This window comes from Dasypus novemcinctus, chromosome 11 (genome assembly GCF_030445035.2).
Source record: "Dasypus novemcinctus isolate mDasNov1 chromosome 11, mDasNov1.1.hap2, whole genome shotgun sequence".
NCBI classification, from domain to species: domain Eukaryota; kingdom Metazoa; phylum Chordata; class Mammalia; order Cingulata; family Dasypodidae; genus Dasypus; species Dasypus novemcinctus.
The window spans coordinates 112,043,731-112,060,286 of NC_080683.1; the positions used below are offsets into that span (position 1 = coordinate 112,043,731).

Genomic DNA, 16,556 nt, shown 5'->3' on the forward strand with positions numbered 1-16,556 from the left:
AGAGATATTCCAACTTGACTAGGATAATACAATGAGAAGTAAAATTATGATTTATAAAATGTTCCTTCAAGTAATATTATATAGTATTTGAGCTTATAAATACCTTAGAGAGCAAATATTATAACCCCCTAACTTTACATATGTGGAAACTCTTGTGGTGGCAGGAGGAAGGTTCAAAGACCGCCCAGGTCACCCCTGGCTGCTGACAAGGTGCAGCACCGAAAGAACTCAGAAATCTGGCCTCAATGCTCTTTCTACTCCCTTCTGCATTAGTTGTCTTAGGGAAGCAAGAATAAGGCTAAATATTTGCACAGCATTTTGGGTTATCCAATAAATATTTAGATGCTTCACTCTCCTTTTCTTACATTTGACTCTAGAAGCACTGAATGAGGGGCATACTGTACCTCATTCCAAATTAAGAAGTTTATTTTTTCTCCTCTACTTAAACCATGCCTCCCTGATTCCCCACAAACTCATGACTGCCTATAGCTTATCTCAACATGACCCTCCCTTTAGCATCCTTACTCTCTCTGCTCCCAGGAGAAGGAGTCATTCTTGGTACAAATCAATAGTGGGTGTTCGCAGAGAGAAGATTTCCCGACTCAGGATGAGTTTCAGTGCCTTCCTGAACCACCGGTAGGAAAAGACATAGATGATGGGGTTGCAAGCTGAATTGAAGTAAGCAAACCAGATGAAGATGTCAAAGACCAGCGGTGGGGTGATGAAGTTAAGGAGGCTGTCGACCAGCGTGTCGATGGTGAAGGGAAGCCAGCACAGGAGGTATATGCCCATGGCGAAGCCGAGGGTCTTGGCAGCTTTCCTCTCACGTTTAGCGGCCCCAGCCAGCTTCCTGCTCAAGTTGCTGATTTGCTGAGCCTGCCTGGTGGCAACCAGGAAGATCTTCACATACAAGCTGATCATGATGAGGCAGGGTAAAAAGAACACAGGGAAGTTTAACCAGCCCCAAAACTTATTGAACAGCAGCTGGCAGCTGCCGATGCAAGGCAGCTCTTCCAGCCACTGGCTGAGCCCTCTCTCGACCACACCTGTGTAGAGGAAGAAGGCAGTGTATGCCGCTGGCACCCCCCATCCCGCCAGGATGTACCTGAGGGCCACCCTAACGGTGAACTTGGAGGGATAAAGCAGGGGCTCACAGATGGCACAGTGGCGGTCAATGGAAATGAAGCAGAGGTGGAATATGGAGGTGAGGCAGAAGAGGGTGTCCAGGTAGGTATGCAGGCGGCACAGGAAGTCCCCGAAGAACCAGCAGCTCTCCACGGAGCGCACCGTGCTGAGGGGCAGCACGAGCAGACCCAGAAACATGTCGGCCAGCGCCAGGGACAGCAGCAGGAAGTTGGTGGGCGTGTGAAGCGCTTTGAAGTAGGACACAGCGAACACCACAAACAGGTTCCCGAGGACCGTGATCAGCACGCCCGTCGCACAGGCCAGGTAGATGGCCAGCTGGAGGCCCAAAGGATGGACCATCCGGGGACAGGAGCCATTCACCTGGTAGCAGAATGCCACAGGATGCTTTTCGGCCCCTGGGTGGAGGACAGCGTTCATTTAGAGTTTCAACCCTTCCTCTATCTGGAAACTGACCACCTGTCCCAAAGGGAAAAAAAATTCATTTTCTGCCAAACAACCAGAAAGTTAGAGCAGAGGAAATTTGAAACCCAGTTAAATATCTCTGGGTACTGAATGAAATGTGTTCTGAAATTCAAATGCAACATGAGATTCAAAGTCTCCTAAGAGTTACCTCTACTAACCTAGCTTCAGTTGATGAGGCACTTTTGAAGGCAGACAATATCCATAAAGAAAAAAATCTAGCTATGTCCTAGAAGGCAGCATAGAATTACTCAGAGGGTGTGGTGTCTATTTGAGTTTGATAAGGTACCTATTGTTAAATGTAAAATGAGACTTAAAGTCATGTCTCTGAACCAAGTGAAGAATTCATTCTTGTTAACCTAATCATTATTTGGAAAAGGAGTAATTCTAGCTCCTCCTCTTAAGAACTAAATATTAATAATTTGAGTCTAGAATCGGCAGATTCTTCCCAAATAATTTTTAAAAATAGGGAATTGCCCAATACTAGTTTTGCATGACACATATTTTCTAAAAATGAAAGTCTTTACATATCTTGGGAGAACTATCTGATAGGAAAAATTTTAATCTATTTTAATACCAGTTATTGACATTTTAAACAGGTCCAGTAAACCGAATTCAGAGTTTTTAAGGCACTTACAGAAGTAGGATTTGTAATCCCTTCATGGGAAGCAGTCCTTCTGGTTACAGGTGGACCTAAGGCATAAGATCCTCTTTCATTAACAAAGATGACAGCTGCGCAAACAGTTAAAGCTTTTATACTCTACTCCTCCATGTGGGACGTGTTGTCAAACAGGTACAGGCAGAGCATCAAGGGACCTAGTTTGCGCTATTCACAAGTTTCTGTTGTTTAAGGAAGATGATCTCAGTATGGGATAATTTATCTTGACAATTAATTAGACATGAAATTTAAAGACACTGGATTTATACATCTTTAATTTCATTTTCAGTGAGTTCCATCTATCCCTTATGCGTTTTTTAATGTACATTTCTCTCAACATGAGAAATAGTTGAGAGCAAGTGATCCTAGCCCTTTGGTTTGTGAAGGCGAAGTTTAGGATTAAAATCTGTGTTTTGTGCTGTTAAAGAGAGCATAAGTAGCTGAAACAGTTCACCTGGAGAGGAAGACTTAAATCCCTGTTCTGCCACTTTCTGGGCCAATCAAAGAAGCTCTCCCCCTCTCTGTTTCCCCATTGGCAAAGTACACAGAATTATACCTATATGCCTCTACCTCACAGGGATAGTATCACGATGCTGAGTCGTAGCCTACCCTCTCCACGTCCTAATCCAGAAGCTGAGATGGCCCTTCATGGTCATAGGAACATCATTCTTCTAGATCCAACTGATACTGTGAAAGTAAAAGCACTCGAAAGGTGACAACAGATGGATAACACCTGCCACTGGGGCTCCTAAGAATTGGGGCAGGTCAGAAAGAAGGAAGGGAGTTAGCAGAGACCCTCTTCTCTGCAAAGACCCCGCTCAGCTGGGTGTTTTAAATACAGAGCACCCAGGAGCCTCGGGTCCACTGGAAAACTTGCTTGAGCCAACGCCATGTGTGAAGAAATGGATTTCTGAGTCCACAGCTTAAGGCAAGGGAAGGCCCTGCATCACCTGATGTACCATGGCACCTCTTAGCTTTTAAGCACCAGTCCACACACGACCAGCCAGGAGATCCTAAGTTTAACCTGACCAAGAACCTGGTCAAGGAGAGAAAAATGGGGACAGATATGCTACAGCTGGAATAAGGCCTGAAGAAGGAAACGCCGAGAAAAGGTTGTTGGTTCTGGGATAGATTACATCAAACCTCCTCAAACCTGGTCTATAATTACAAACATGTTTTGAATGCAGAATTTTAAAAAGACTATTTTGAGTTAAGTCATATCTATGTCAGAAGTTTCTTAACCCCTTTGTGACCAATTTGCTCATCTGTTAATTGAATACCATCCTAATACCTACCTCATGATTTTGTTATGAAGATTAATGAGCAAAAATTCATAAAGTGCTAAGAAGAGTTCCTGATGCGTAGTAAGCTGAGTTGGCAGGCAGTACTATAAATGAATATCCAGTCCAGATTCATCATTTCCTGTAGCAGCCAGCCCAAATCTTCCTCTGATGTTTAGAAATACATCCCAGTTACATGAGAGTAAAAGCAAAAGTAATTTGATTCTGGATCTTCTAAGATGTTTCCTCCTTATCTGGGAATTCCCTGATGCTCCAGTGAAAGCCAGCTTTCATCAAAGTGACTATGCATTTTAGAAATGGAAAGTGAGGGGAAAAGAGAGTTCTACAAGGGAGACGAAAGTGTTGTTTAGATTATGACTTTTCTTTTTAAATTTAGTCTTGCTGTTTAATAAGACTATAACCACTAGGCTAGGTTGCAGTACGGGAATATTAATGTTTTCCCAAAGAACGGAAGTGTCAGACTCTCCTAAAATAAGCTCTAAGTGTTAATGAAGAGGAGAAAAAGGCTGATAGGAGACATTCTTGGGGAAATTTTCTAGCTGAGGACCTCAAGGGGCTCCTATTTGCTCAGCAGTACTTGGGACAGCAGCAAATAAAGGTCTCAGGAGCGACCTTGACTCATATTTGCCATCTGAAGCAGCAGTCACCACTGATGACAAAGGGCCGATAAGGTGAAGGTCTTTTTTTTCCTGAGTTTTTTAAAAACAGGAAAAAATTAGTAAAAAACAACTCTCTTGAAGATACAAATAAATATGAATTCCACCACTTGTTTAAGAAGTTATACAATCCAAAAAAAACAAATGAGTATGAAGGAAGAAACTTTGGTTTGCATTAGACAATTCAAAGAGCATGGGCTTACTGAGAGTTAGACCTGGTTTTGAATTTTGCTTCTAAGACATTAGCTGTGTGATCTTTGAAAAGTTGCCTAACCTCTCTGAGCATTAGAAGTTCTAATCTAGAGGTCATAGAGGCCTTTAAGAGGATTAAATAAAAAACTTCCACCACTCAGCTGGAGCATAATAGACTCACTAAATATTAATTTCTTTGATATCCTGTTTTAACATCTGAATTTATAGCCTATTTTGGGCATTTGCTTATTTTAAATTTCTTTTTTCATGTTGCTTTTTAAATGATTCTTAAGGAATTTATGTTTTCTCCCTATTGTGCTGATAAACATCTTGAACACAGGAACTTTTTATCTCTTTCAAATCTCTTCATGCATCTTGCCTAATCTCCTCTGCACTGTTCTTGAACATTGAAATTATTAGTCCCTGATTCCCAAAGACTGGACTGGGTCCCACCCATAAGTACACCCCTCTGTGTTTCCTTCTTTTATAGTAGCCCTTGAGACCCCAGATGGAGTGTCCCTTTATTTCTTGTGTCCCCCACTAAGTACCATCTTCACAAGATGAGGGACTGTGTCTTATTTCCCATTATAACCTGGTGTCTATCACTGTGCCTGGCATATACGACTCACCCAAGAAACCTGTACTGAATGCACTGCGGATACCCTGGGCAAGCTAGCATTGTAAGAATGCCAGGGTAAAGCACTCCATGGTGTGAGTTTAATCAGCAGCTCTTCTCTCACCCATCAGACACTGAATCTCTTATGAGACAGATGCAGGATGGGAGGGACCCAGTTTGGAAGTCTGCTGCTGTTCCAGAAGAGATTTGTCATCTGTCGGGGACTACGGCCACCAAAGCAGCAGGAGTCAGGGGAGCCAGAGAGGAAGGCAGTGAGATGCCGGGAAGCATCTCCTGCAGAGGTTGATTTATGGTCCAGCTCATGTCCTCTTTGTCCATTTATTTTCTTTTACCTAAAATACATATATAGTATATTTCTTTGTCTTATATGTATTTACCTAAGCCATTCTTAAATCTTTTCTGGAACTAGGGGTGGGAAGGTGGAATTAATTCATGTTTTGTAGTTATAAGGAATCCTTGTGAATCCTCAGAACCAGCAGGACCATTTCAGGAAATACATCCCAGGGAGGTGATGCCGCTAGACAAACTATGTGTGTTAAAACATAGTCTATGGAGCACTGCTCTTATTGCTGAACATTCAAAATAACCTGAATTGGGAATGGATCAAACAAATTATAGAACAATTTATGCAATATAATTGTTTTCAGCCCTTAAAATGGATGATATAGTTTTATAGCTATAGACAAGCATGCTCAAGATGTATTACTTGGTAAAAGAGACGGATATCAAGAAAACAGGTATAATGAAATTTATGTGTATATCTCTATGTATACGAGGAGAGATACAAGGAGAGATGGTTAACCATGGACCTCTCAAGTTGGTTTAGCAGTGTACTTTCCTGTAGGACTCGAGGTTTTGTTTTGTACTTTAAAATAAGCCTGTATTTTTACCAAAGAAAAAACCTGCCCTTATTTTATATTCCAAGAAAGAAGGGATGGTCCTGTGTGCTCAGATATTAAGCCTTGCCCCAGTTCCCGCAGCCAGTTAGAGGGATGCACTTTGTGTTGCTAGCTGGGAATAAAACCCACCAAAAGTGTACCCAGACTAGTGACTAAAACACAAGTCCATGTGATGCTTTTCTTTAAAATTTCCAAGTTTCTTCCTAATTTTGAACATACCTGTATATATTGGGGTAATTTTTATTTTCATTTAGAATGATTCCTTTCTGTCTCATTTGAAGTCCTTTTATTTTCATTTGAAAGGATTTCATAAGATATAAGGGGTTGTTACCATTCTTGATCAGAAGGGCTACTATCAAATCTTAGGAGTCAAATTTATTTGCCTATTAGCTCCCACATTAACAAAATCAATTATCATGAGACTGCATTAATTAGGATAACCTGAATCTGTGAAGCCAGATGAAAGTGTCATCAGTAAAGGCTCAAACCGTCATCCCCCGTGGTGAAGAGAATTGCCTACCCCAGTGTGGACATGTTCTTGTTTTGTGTCTTGGTTTGTGTACAGACAGCCTTTTCAACTGAGAACAGTTAGGCCAGAGTAGTTTGTCTAACTCAAGCCCTCAAAATCTGTCTTTTGAGTCACTGTCACACATTCCACATTTCCAACTAGAGGAATAAATAATATTTAACCCTGACAATAGCTCTTAACAAACTTTCTGGATGAAAATGAAAATTAATTTTAACAAAACTCTCACCTGTAAGCATGTTAGCATAATTACTAGAAGAGCTAGTAAGTCTTCACAATTTTTATTCCACTTTTAAAAGGATCTGTGGGGAAAAATCTCTCCTCTTAAAAAAATGGCTTTTAAAAATATTTAAGAAAAAAATAGTAAGAATTTATTGAATGTCTCTTGTTTGCAAGGCTCATACATAGAAGGTATTATTAGTCATGTTTTTTTAGGTTAAGAAGTGAAGGCTTCTCAAAGCAAAGTGACTTGTCCAAGAGCACTCACTCGTTCATTTGGTAGGCTGGGACTTGAGCCTGCCGTACTCCAAAGCCTGTGCACACTCCATTACATTGTGCCTTAAAAAGGCTCAATTCTTGCATAACTGCCTTTCCAACTGCAACACTTTCATTCCCACAAATAGTTTCTTCTGAGTGCCGCAGGTCCCAGGTTAAAGAGGAAAGGGCAGTGAGAAGAAGCTGAATCAGTTTTGAAAGCATGACTTTGAGGTGACGGTCTGAGGAGTAAAAGACAAACACAAGAAGTTATGTGATCAGTTTGCGTTGAGAACTGAAGGTTCAGATATCTTCTCTGTAAACTATAGTCTACGAAACGATGGGATAAAAAATAAGCTTTTCCAGACCAGTGTAAACAGCACAGGCTGATGGGCAATACTGGGCAGCTACCATGAAGTAGACCGCACGATTTCCCCTGAAATGGGGCCAGCAGGCAGACTACCCAGGAATGCCAGTTTCCACTCCTATGCCATTTCTTCAATTCTCTGTCCTCACTCTTGTCAGTATGTAGTGACACTGATGCCCCAACTTGGATTATAGGGAGCCACTCCCTAGTGAGGCAATAGTCCTGGAAGGTTATATTTGAAGAAGAGACAACAATGTGGTCATGTTTACATTTACATTTATATGGAGTTATTTGGCTTTCATCTCTTCATTTTTTACACGTCTATGTGTATGAAACATTATAATTTCATGGGGAGAAAACAGCTAAAATCTGAAATCGGAAATTTCAGTTTGTCTCAGTGCCTCTCTCTCACCTGATGGGTGAAGCCAAGCTTTTTAGGGGTAACCTAAGATGCTCTCCAACCTGCTCCCAGCATCCTCTGTAGCTCCATCGCTGCATATTTCATGGCTGAACTGATTCTATTTCCATTCAAACATCCTGCTCTTTCATTTGCTTGCTAATTTCCTGTGATGAACTGTGTTGGGTCAACTTGATTAACCTGGAAACTGCATTTTCCAGAATCTCCTTCAGTGAATGATTCCAGGTTAGAAGAGTCCATGTGAGATCTGAAAGCAGAAGCGAAGCTGACATCTGATCTCTGATGGAGCTTGCAGGCAGACATGGGGCCAACAGCCACCGAGGCAGCCAGCGGGTCCCAAGTTGGCCTCACCCTTCTCTGCTCTGTGCTTGTCTCTTCTTCCCAACAGCTGACTCTGCTGATGAACAGTGGCTCCAGGTCTACTACCAAATTCATGGCTAAGGACTCACGGAGGCAACAGTTCTCCATAGACCTCTGCACAGTCTACTTGGGTGGTTGGATGTACTTGACTGCCCCAATTTCCCAGAAAGCTCCAACTTGTTCTCTTGTGCTAGTCTTCTCGAGGTTGGCTTAGTGACCCCATCTCGCAGGCTTCATCTCCCCTTCCAAACTTTCACTGCCCCAGCTCCTCTCACAACTCTCAGAGAGGTTCTAGTTCCCTTCCTGAGCCCTGATGATTCATCTCTTTGGTCCAAAATGCAGGCAGCCTTCCCCAAATGCCAAGCCAGGTTAAATTTTTCTCCTCTATACCCTCAAAGCTTCTGCAGTTGGCTCCATCGTAATACAAATTACACTCCAGGTACTTGAATGGCTGTTTGCCTATCTCTACTTTAAGACCCTAAGCCCCTTGAGGCCAGGGCCTGAGTCTTATTCACTTAGAGTAGCACTTGGCACATATTAGGTGCTCAGTAAATGCATTTTAGGTTGGCACATATTAGGTGCTCAATAAATGCATTTCAGGTCTCCCAACAGTCACCACTCTCCTGAGTTAATGACCATGCTGCTTAACTGAGGTGAGTCATGGGAAGAGGAGATTGGATTAAGAATGATGAAGGGATGTGCCTTCTCTCCTGGGACTAGTTAGGAAGAGTACATGGAGCTGTTTGGAGAAACAATTGTGCTGATGTTCATGGACACCCTCTGTAAACTGTAAGTCCTACACTAAGGCAAGGAATGAGGATGACTACAGAATCAACCTCTACCTATTCCTTTGTGACAACCAAAAATGTCTCAGGACACTGCCAAATGTCCCCAAGGGACAAAACTGCCCCCCGACTAAAACTACTGGACTAGAGAGACAGAGAGGTATTGTGAAGGCTAAAGATTGCTAAGGGTGAAATTTGGTGAAATGTGTTGATGGGTAGGAGAAAGAAGAAAAAGGAAAAAAAGGAGAAAGCTAAAAGATGTTCATTGAGGGAGTAAATATTATCCTAAAACCCTGGGGGAGGGACGGTGACTTTAGTTTTGTGAATGAAGTCAATCTTGGTGGAGAGTTCCTATGTGCACACACAATCCAAAGACACAGGCACACTGCCTGTGTACATACACAGAGATCAAAAGCACATGTGGGAGAAAGACAATAGTTTCCTAAACTCTTTTCTTTATTCATTCTTCTCATTTAATAACACATCCAATTGTATCAAAATTCTGCAAATCTTACATCAAATTCTCCCTGAAAGGTGCTTAAGTCAGAACCAATAAAATTGAAAGGACTGTAAGTCCCTGCTTCTTTTTCCCCTTCCATGTAACAAACATATTCCATAACCCAGGCTTCCAATATTCCCAAACCCTCTTCTCCCCCTCCTAATGAGCAATAAGAATCTCCAGAAAGATTTAGATAAAATCAGTTATACATGCTGTCAATGATTGGATAGACCGACTGGACCCCCTCTTCTGACATTCTTTCTACGTTAAAGGGAGGAAAACTCGATTCCATTTAAGAAAAAGGAATGAGACTGAATGTCTACTTGTGGGAATTAGCAAGTCTGGGGAGAGAATTTCTTCCCTTAGAGTTGCCTTCCCCAGGGCCCCAGAGACTGGCCACTTAGGTAGTTTAGGTATAACTGGAAGGTTTAGATGTCTGGGCCCTGCTTAGGAGGGTTCCACCACCCTCCTATCTGGTCAGACTGGACCCCTGCTTTAGAGAGGAAGAGCCTCCAAGATCCCCTACCCATGAAGACTCTGAGAGGCGGGGGAAGGACAACTAAGCGTGTGCCGAAAACAGGTTTAGGGTGGAAGAGTCCGGGTGGAAGATGGCTCCCGAGACCATCACCCTCAGCGCCTTGCGAAACCAAGGATAAAACATGCCATATATAATGGGATTGAAAGTGGAGTTGAAATAACCCAGCCAGAGGCAGGCATTGTACAAGTCTTCAGCGGTTGAAAAATTGATGAAAGGGTCTGTGATCGTCAAGACAAAGAAGGGCAGCCAGCACAGCACGAACATGCCCATGACCATGCTCAGGGTCCTGGTGGCCTTGCTTTCACTTTTGGCGGAGGCCTTCCTTTTGCTTTCCGACCCAACCCGTTTCATCTCAGGACCTGGGTCAATTTGCTTCGCGTGCTTCCTGGCTACTGTGAAGATGTGTACGTAAATCCCCACCATTACTGACCCAGGGAGGAAGAAAGCTATAAAGGAGGCCAGCACGCCCCAGAGTTTGTTAAATATCAGCACACACAAACCTGCGCAGTCAATGGCTGCAACGAAATCTTCTACACCGATTAGGTTTAATTCTGAGAATACCAGGCCAAAGGCAAAAAAGATGGGAATGGACCAGCTGATGAGTAGAAACACCTGTATGACAGGCACGGTGATCTTGAGGACATAGTGCAAAGGGTCACACACAGCGTAGTAGCGGTCCACTGAGATGAAGCAGAGATGAAAAATGGAGGTGGTGCAGAGCATGATGTCACAGCAGCTGTGGACTTTGCAAAAGAGGTTACCGAAGTACCAGCAGGACTCGACGGACCTGATCATACTGAAGGGCATGACCACACAGCTCAGCAAAAAGTCGGTGGTGGCCATGGAGAGGATGAGGAAGTTGGTCGGGGAGTGGAGCTGCTTGAAGTGGGCGATGGAAATGATGACAACGGCGTTGCCCAGCACGGTGACCACTATGGCACCAGCCATGACCGTGTACATGGCGCCCACGCTCAGCACAGACCTCACCTTCCTGGGGCATGAATTATTCACAAAAGCAAAGCAAGGTTGGGCTTCTGGAGGGATCCCAAGGTCAAGTGGATTCATTGTCTTTGGCCCAAGGGGACTATGGTTCTTTTCCAAAAATACTGTTTTCCTCTTTTTACTGTGAAAGAAGAGGGAAAACAATAAAAATCGCTGGCAGAGCAACCTTCCCCAGAGGTCCAGCTACCCTGCATTTCCAAGTTCAGGTTTGAACACACTCCCAGCCAGGAGCAGGGCTTCCCACCTGGGGATCTTTTTAAAACCCAGATTCTGATGCTGAGGTGGAGGCCACCAAGTGTCTGCATTCTTAACAAGATTTAGGGACACGAATGCAACTAACCCAAAGATCACTCCTTGAGTGGCAAGGGGCAAAGAAAAACCCAATTCATATTCAGTCACCCAAGATCTTATTAATGCAGATAAAACCCACCCAGGTAGATGCCAGGAGGTTTCCATTCCAAATCCAAAGGCAGATTAGGAAAGGTTCCTGTACCACTCATATTAACCAAATTGCAACTCAAGAATTATCAGGGACTCCAGAGCTATTCTTTGGTGTTTAGCTTAAACAATATTTATGATATGAAGATTACACTTCTTTTAAAAAATTTCTCCTGTGGACATTTGCAAATGCTTTTAATACTACATTTGTTTCATACTATCCAATTCAGGAAACATTTCTCTTCCCCGTGTGAACAACACAGTTTTTAGGATTTAGAGCAATATTATGGTAAACTAAAATACGCCAAACATTGCAAGTTTATAAGTGAATAATCTCAAAACAAGGGGAAAATACCTCAAATGATAGACTCTCCAAGTCTTGAGAATTCTCTCCTGTCATTTAGCAGCTGCCTTAATGCATTCAAATGTAGGTTGATACGCTCTCATCTTCAGAAGTCAAGCTTTGGTAGCAACCTTGGCACATAGAAGTGCTCCTTGTTTAATCTGTCATTTGATATAATTTATGCTGTTGCCCTTATAATGGTAAAATAATAGGACTGACTCACACAGAATATGACATGGGTTTGGTTTGTTTTTCCACTGCGGTGTCTGGATGTGTGGCCCTGATGACTAATGGTGAGCATTTGCGAGACCGAAAACCAGGCTGGAGAAATGGGCTTTGGTCTGAGAAGAGACTAAATCTCACTGGCCCATCAGGAAAATGAACCCACAGCCAGGTCACCCACAGATTTAAGGGGAAAAGACATTAACGGGAACACAAGCCCCTGTGAAAACAACATTTCCTCTATTTGCTGCTATAGATAGTTCAGCAACTATTTCCAATGCCTATATATTATTTGAAATCTTAAAATTAAGACAAATTTTATTTGCTCTGGACATAGTAATTTAACTTCTCAGATTAGAACTTTTCTTTAGATATTTTTAAATTCAACCAAGTATTATATGATTGTGTTGAACTTATGAAACCAAAATATAGGGAAGGGGAGGTGATATGGCTTGGCACATGGGAGGTCCAGGGTTTGGTTTCCTGTGTCTCCTGAAAAAAGAGAAACAAACAACAAGCAAAACAAATGATAAAACCAACACACAGAAGCAGGTGTGGCTCGGTAGTTGAGCACCAGCCTCCCACATATGAGCCCCTGGGTTCAATCCCCAGTGCCCCGTACCTCAAAAAAAAAAAAAAAAAAAAAGAGAGTAAAAGAGGTAAAAGGCAAGAAGTACAAAGACTTATTCAGCTCCTTTGTAAACTGCAGACTATCTGTTTTAGAACACATAGCACAAATGATTTTATTATTTACCTTTGCTTCCCAAGCTCTAAGATGCTGACTATAATGAAATCTTAAATACTGTCCCACTTTCTTTAATAAATTACTTTTATCCTACCCCTACCCTCTTTGTTTTCACGAATATTCTGCTTTTTAAATTAATTTTTAATGTAACTAACAACTACCACAAAACTACTTAAGTGTATAGACATATTGTTTCCTATACAAAATAGTACACTCTTCGGTATTTCATTGTGTAATTTTTGAAGTTGTAAGTTTCATTTTGAAAACTGGATCCTGGAATCCTGAATGGAATGATATCATTTAACTTCCTAGGTTTATAAAGTGAATTTTTGTTTTGGAAAGCATGATATGGAACAGCTGCTAGAAACTAAGAGCATTCTTGCATGTTCCTGTTGCCTGGTTACAGATATTAGGAAAATACTTAAACATTTAAGCACTAGATTAAGACAAGAAGCTAGAGCAGGATGAACAACATCCATTTAAAAATGTTTCCATGGGTGAATTATAAAGGTACTATCAAGGGTAATAATCTTCCATTCCTAGCTTGAGCACTTGGCCCAATATTAACAGAAAAACAAGAAAACAAAATGCAAATATGACTGCTGGTCTACTGGCTTGGTTAAAAAAAAAAGGAAGGTGTTATGAAATTTAATGGATGTGGAGGATTTTTTTGTCATTTTAAACTTAGAAGAATAGACAGAGCTTAACTTCACCTCCAAAAAAGATACACACTGATTTTTTTTTTATGAATTAAAGTTAAACATATTTGTAGTCAGTCAATAGGAAGGGGAGAGGTATATGGGCAAAGCTAGAAATCTGGCACCAAACCGGACCCCCTGTGGCATCTCACCGTTAATCCTGGGACTTTGCCGTTCTGCCTTTAGGCTCTTTATCAATAGCGTTTTCCCAAACAGCAACAAAGGACCAAATTAATGGCAGGATTGCAAAAAATTCAACTAACAAAAGTGTAGAAATTGGCAGTTATTTCTGCCAGGGGGTAAAGAAATGTTAGCAATTCTAGAGAGGAGCAAAAGTTGTAAAATATATATTTCTTAAGAATACAGAATAGAGAAAGACAAGAAAAAAATACAAATCAAGAAGACACAAGGACTCTGAAATAATTACTTGAAAATGTAAACATTAAGAATTTCAAGGAAAAAATGAAAAAGGAGTTATGTAATAATATTTTCCTCAAACATTAAGTGCCTAACATTATATTAAGGGTTGTATATTTATTTCGTTCAAATAAGAAGAGAAAATAGTCACCAAGGCTTAATAATTTATTGCAAATTAAGTGGGAAAAATTAAGAAAGGACACATCATACCTGCTTACAGGTATGATTCTTCTTTTCTGTTTACACAGATAGCTCAACACACTTCCTCTCGGACTGTTTCTACTGAAAATAAAGTTAAGTTATATTTTTAAGCAATTTTATTGAGATATATTCACATATTATACATTCCATCCAAAGTGTACATTCAGTGGGTTTTGCTATCATCACAGAGTTGTGCATTCATTACCATAGTCCATATTAAAGCATTTTCAGCACTCCAAAAGAAAGCCCTGTACCCCTTAGCAGTTACTTTTCAATCCCTCTATCCATCCCCTGCCATGCATACCTGCTAATCTAATTCCATCTCTAGAAATTTATTTATATTTACATTTTATGCAGATGGAGCCAAACAATATGCAGTACTTTGGATCTGGTTTCTGTCCCTTATGATAATTCTTTCTTTTTTTCACAATTGATGAAAAATATTAATACATTACTATTCACTAGAGTCCATAGTTTGCTCTCAATGCATTTTAGCTCAGATACCACCCTATTGTTAACATCTTGTAATATTATCGTACCCTTATTCTGCTTCATTGAAGAACATTCTAAATGTATACTATTAGACACACATCATCTGCAACAGGGTTCACTATGCAATACAGTCCCATGGTTCATCCTTCAGTTTTTCTTCTAGTGACATACAGAACCACAATCATACCCAAATATTGGTGCTGCTAATTACACTCACTCTAATATGCTAAAATCATTTTATCTTATTTTATCTTACTCTGATTAACTTATTGTTAGGTATATTCATAGGCAAGGGAGATGACTTGTGAATTAAGTTTAAGAAATACCTGCTATGGGTCTTCCTATTATTATTATTTTTTTAGAATTACAGCAATTTTTTAAAAATGATCTAGATTTATTTTTATAGATTACTGTTTAAAGTGTGGTTCCTTTCAACATGCAGGGAAAAAAAAGAGAAATCTCTCGGATCTTTTTCCTCTTCTAGTATCCTAACATAGTCTTCTTTGGTTTACCAGAATTTGTTTGGTTAATTAGAGGATTTGGAGCTAATACAGTATAAAGGTGGATTATCTGCTATGCTAAGATTTCTTACCATTGAAATGAGCCTTGTGCTCCATCTCTCTCCTCCTTGCTGATTTCCCTCTAGAAAAGGCTCTTCTCACACCCTTGCCGGTAGGCTCCTGGCAGGCTGTGTTGTCATCAGCATTTATATACAAAATATGCCTCCAAAGGGATGCTTTACCTGTGCCCTGCTTTTGACAGTGTGTCCTTTAATAATCTCAATGTGCAGACAGCAGAGTCCGCAAGTCACCAGGGACTTGGGCCTGGAAGGTGAATCAGTTTTGTGCCATCATCCTAATGATGGGGGGGGGGGGGGCGGGGTCTGACACAGACTGGCCTCAGACAAGGGTAAAGCAGGAAAAGAAAGAATGGAAGGGGAAGTGGATTTGACTCAATGGATAGAGCGTCCGCCTACCACATGGGAGGTCTGCGGTTCAAGGTTCAAACCCCGGGCCTCCTTGACCCGTGTGGAGCTGGCCCATGCGCAGTGCTGATACGCGCAAGGAGTGCTGCGCCACGCAGGGGTGTCCCCCTGTAGGGGAGCCCCATGCGCAAGGAGTGCGCCCCGTAAGGAGAGCCCAGCGCGAAAGAAAGTGCAGCCTGCCCAGGACTGGCGCCGCCCACACGGAGAGCTGACACGACAAGATGATGCAACAAGAAACACAGATTCCCTGTGCTGCTGATAAGGATAGAAACGGTCACAGAAGAACACACAGCGAATGGACACAGAGCAGACAACTGGGGCTGGGGTGGGGGGTGGGAAGAAGAGAAATAAATAAAAAGTAAATCTTTAAAAAAAAAAACACCTTGCTGAGAGGGCCTGGCTGTGGGATTTGGTTCTCCTTCTATGCTTATCAGGGTTTACACAACTTCTCTTTCCAAACTTCTTCCCAGATAGCGAACTAATATCTTTACAGTGTAGTTTTATAAGTATTGATTGTATCAGTCAGGACCCAGTCAGGAAAATAGTTATTTTAACAGAGAGACTGTCACTTAAGAAATTGTTTGAAGAGGCATAGGCAGGAAGGGGTGATGTAGCTGGTAGCTGCAGGAAGCATCTACTTCCACCCTCAGGGCTAGGGACAGGACAGCAGAGGGTTAACAGGGGCCCCACAAGCCAGTGCTCCTACCAGGGGCAAGGTGCTCCTGGCTACTGCTGGCTTCCCAGTGCCTTGGAAAAGAGTTCTCTTAAGGAGGGGATTTTTTTTTTTTTATGGGGGAGAGGGGGAGTAAATTACTTGACTGGAGAGTCACTTGATTAATGTTGGCAAATACACTCATTTACACATCTTCCTTGCTTCCTATCAGTGTCTTTAGGGGTTTGTTCAGGCCCTGGCCTAGGAAATACCTGAACTAGTTCAATGGCTTTTGGCTAAAGGAAATTGCACAGCTTGAAGACACCTCCTCGATGACTACCAACTCAACTCAGCAGCAGGCCTTAGGCTGCCAGTGGGCTGTGCCCCACAACTGCCACCCCACACCTCAGGGGCTGCTGCCCAGGCACTGCCTCCAGTGAGGGCCA

The 16,556-nt window shown here is 41.9% G+C and overlaps 2 protein-coding genes across 2 annotated transcripts; both read right to left on the reverse strand.

Moving 5' to 3' along the window:
- Window positions 1-549: 549 nt before the first annotated feature.
- TAAR5 (trace amine associated receptor 5) lies at window positions 550-1,563 on the reverse strand. The gene has a single exon (XM_004481082.2). It carries the CDS (start codon window positions 1,561-1,563, stop codon window positions 550-552), a length of 1,014 nt encoding a protein of 337 aa, XP_004481139.2.
- Window positions 1,564-9,936: 8,373 nt separating this feature from the next.
- LOC101417029 (trace amine-associated receptor 4-like) lies at window positions 9,937-10,980 on the reverse strand. The gene has a single exon (XM_012520667.2). It carries the CDS (start codon window positions 10,978-10,980, stop codon window positions 9,937-9,939), a length of 1,044 nt encoding a protein of 347 aa, XP_012376121.2.
- Between the last annotated feature and the right edge of the window lie 5,576 nt (window positions 10,981-16,556).

Coding starts and splice junctions, on each gene's coding strand:
- TAAR5 (XM_004481082.2), bottom strand. CDS start 1,563: ATGAACGCTGTCCTCCACCCAGGGGCCGAAAAGCATCCTGTGGCATTC.
- LOC101417029 (XM_012520667.2), bottom strand. CDS start 10,980: ATGAATCCACTTGACCTTGGGATCCCTCCAGAAGCCCAACCTTGCTTT.